Source organism: Anneissia japonica, unplaced genomic scaffold, assembly GCF_011630105.1.
Source record: "Anneissia japonica isolate Jap-2015-1 unplaced genomic scaffold, ASM1163010v1 scaffold287740_len772037_cov194, whole genome shotgun sequence".
Lineage (NCBI taxonomy): Eukaryota > Metazoa > Echinodermata > Crinoidea > Comatulida > Comatulidae > Anneissia > Anneissia japonica.
In genome coordinates this window covers 394,432-396,606 of record NW_022736571.1, presented here as the reverse complement: position 1 = coordinate 396,606, position 2,175 = coordinate 394,432, and the positions used below count along the sequence as shown (strand labels likewise).

At 36.3% G+C, this 2,175-nt stretch overlaps 1 protein-coding gene across 1 annotated transcript; it reads right to left on the bottom strand.

Annotated features, from left to right (window-relative positions):
- Positions 1-14: 14 nt before the first annotated feature.
- LOC117116815 lies at positions 15-2,084 on the bottom strand. The gene is made up of 2 exons (XM_033260910.1): positions 933-2,084; positions 15-802 (listed from the first exon to the last, which is right to left on the bottom strand). The coding sequence occupies exons 1-2, from the start codon at positions 1,591-1,593 to the stop codon at positions 630-632; spliced, it is 834 nt and encodes a 277-aa protein (XP_033116801.1). The 5' UTR covers positions 1,594-2,084; the 3' UTR covers positions 15-629.
- Between the last annotated feature and the right edge of the window lie 91 nt (positions 2,085-2,175).

Genomic DNA, 2,175 nt, shown 5'->3' with positions numbered 1-2,175 from the left:
AAGTGTATATTTACTAAATTAATTGATTATTGAGAATAAAACCATAAACAGTACGTTCTGAACATTCCGACTGTTACATGGACAAAACTTGCTGCAACAAACAATGACGTGTATTGGAATTTTTCTACAGAAGAGAAAACCCCGTTCTTAAGAACCGTACTTTTAAAGAACGGTTCTTTGTGGTTTTGGGTAAAAACCGATTCTTCGAGTTTTAGGTTAAAAGAGAGATATGATAACATTACTTTGTAGAGAAAAATGAAGTTGCTCGCGGTACCTAACCACGTGTCTTTAAATAGTTAAAACGATATCGCTATTAAATCAAATAGGGGCTGTATACATGTATTATAATGTATTTCTATAGTTTATTGTTATAAAAAACTGACCTACTCCATTTCATAAAATCATCTTCATCTTTAGTCCCGAGTTAAATCTCATCTGTTTTTACAATTCTAATTTTCTCTGTTCCTGTTTCATGTAGTATTCTTTGTCTTGTCTTGACACTGGGTAAAGAGCGCATATAGACATTGCACTGTATTGTATTATGTGCTATTGAAGTGGAAGTCCATTACCATATAATTACTAAATTGTATGGTAAACGATAATAACGTTGATATGCTTTTTTACAACTACTAGTTATTAATTGTGGGATTGTAGGTTGATAAGCTGTCGAAATCTTGAACTATTGGAGAAAGTTCATCCCGATCATCCTCGTTGTCTTCCACGTCATGTGCAACATTTCTGAGTTCCTGTAAACTAGCCGGTTTTCCCCAGAAGATATCCTTGACTTTTTTAAGCAGATCAACTTTAATTATCAAACAAAGAAAATGATTGATTTTATTATCATTAGATAACTAATGATGTTAATTCACTTGGTTTTGTAAAAAAAATAAATGTAAGTACTAATGAAAATTTTAAAAAAAATTAAAACTTACCAAAAACTACAAACAGAATTGAGAGATTGAGCAGCAAAAGGATGAAAGGTGTGATGTCATGGAGCACAGATATTGTGTCATCTGTGGTGTACAACCAATGTCCTCCGGACTTTTCCATGTCAACAATTGCGCCAACCGACAAGTTGACGATAATGAAGACAAGTGCCAACAGCTGGAACCTCTGATCAGACTTCTTCTCCAATGGTTCAAGGTACAAATGCAATGCTATGAGGATGACCGTGATGAAGAGGGAATATGACATGTTGGAGGGCTGGTCGTCCTTGAAGTTAGCGATGAGGGCGAGTATAGCCTTGTTGTACATATCAATTACCTCCCAGTACCAAAACTTGGAACTATATTGCTCGCAGAAGAACCTCATTCCCATGGTACCAGATCGTTCACCATGACGTTTGTATCTACGGTACAATATCAGAATAATAGCAAGTGGAAAACCAATAACATACACCAACGATCCATAAACGATGTTCTTGTTAGTCTCGTATTTTGAACCATTTGATTCATCGATATCGATAGAGTAGTCAGAAGTTAACACTCGTTTTTTATCACCATCCTCTGTAACATTAAACGTACGAACTGACCACGGTCCGACCGCCAATATGTTTGAGCAAGTGTTGGCATAGGTTAAATACAGCAACATCATTGTAATCGCCAAGAATGTGTCTGTTAAGCGATGCACAGAGTGATCCTCTTTGTTTCTTTTGTAAAGGTGCCAGATGAGGAAGATGATAGATGTTGACACAATAATAGTGAATGGTGTTGCAATGGCAATATACAAAAATGTATAAGCATTCCAAACTCCAGGAAAAATACACCTTGGGCTAAGAATATTGACAAAACGTATTACATCGAGATATTGGACACTCTCTCCAACAGATTTAAACGAATCTGGCCAATGTATTTCATTAACTTCAGACAGAATGCCCAGCACCTGATAGAAATTGATGGCAATTTTGAGATGAATCACGAAAGAGTCGTTGCGTATTGTCTCGCCTCTTCTTTTATCCAGTCTCCACACAAGGTACGAAACAAATAAGAGCACAAAAATTAACAATATCAGAGCTATTACTATTATTTGTTTATCCTGACATTTGTAACACTTGTCGAATAATTCGTAATAATGGTCACTACACTCAGCACATAGCCAAACATTAACAGAATAACCTTCCGAGCACTTTGCTTCGATTCCACCAAGGCAACTCTCACTTCGTGGACACTTGTGGGC

Coding starts and splice junctions, on each gene's coding strand:
- LOC117116815 (XM_033260910.1), bottom strand. CDS start 1,593: ATGATGTTGCTGTATTTAACCTATGCCAACACTTGCTCAAACATATTG. Junction 803..932: donor AATTCTGTTTGTAGTTTTTG/GTAAGTTTTAAT, acceptor TGATAATTAAAG/TTGATCTGCTTAAAAAAGTC.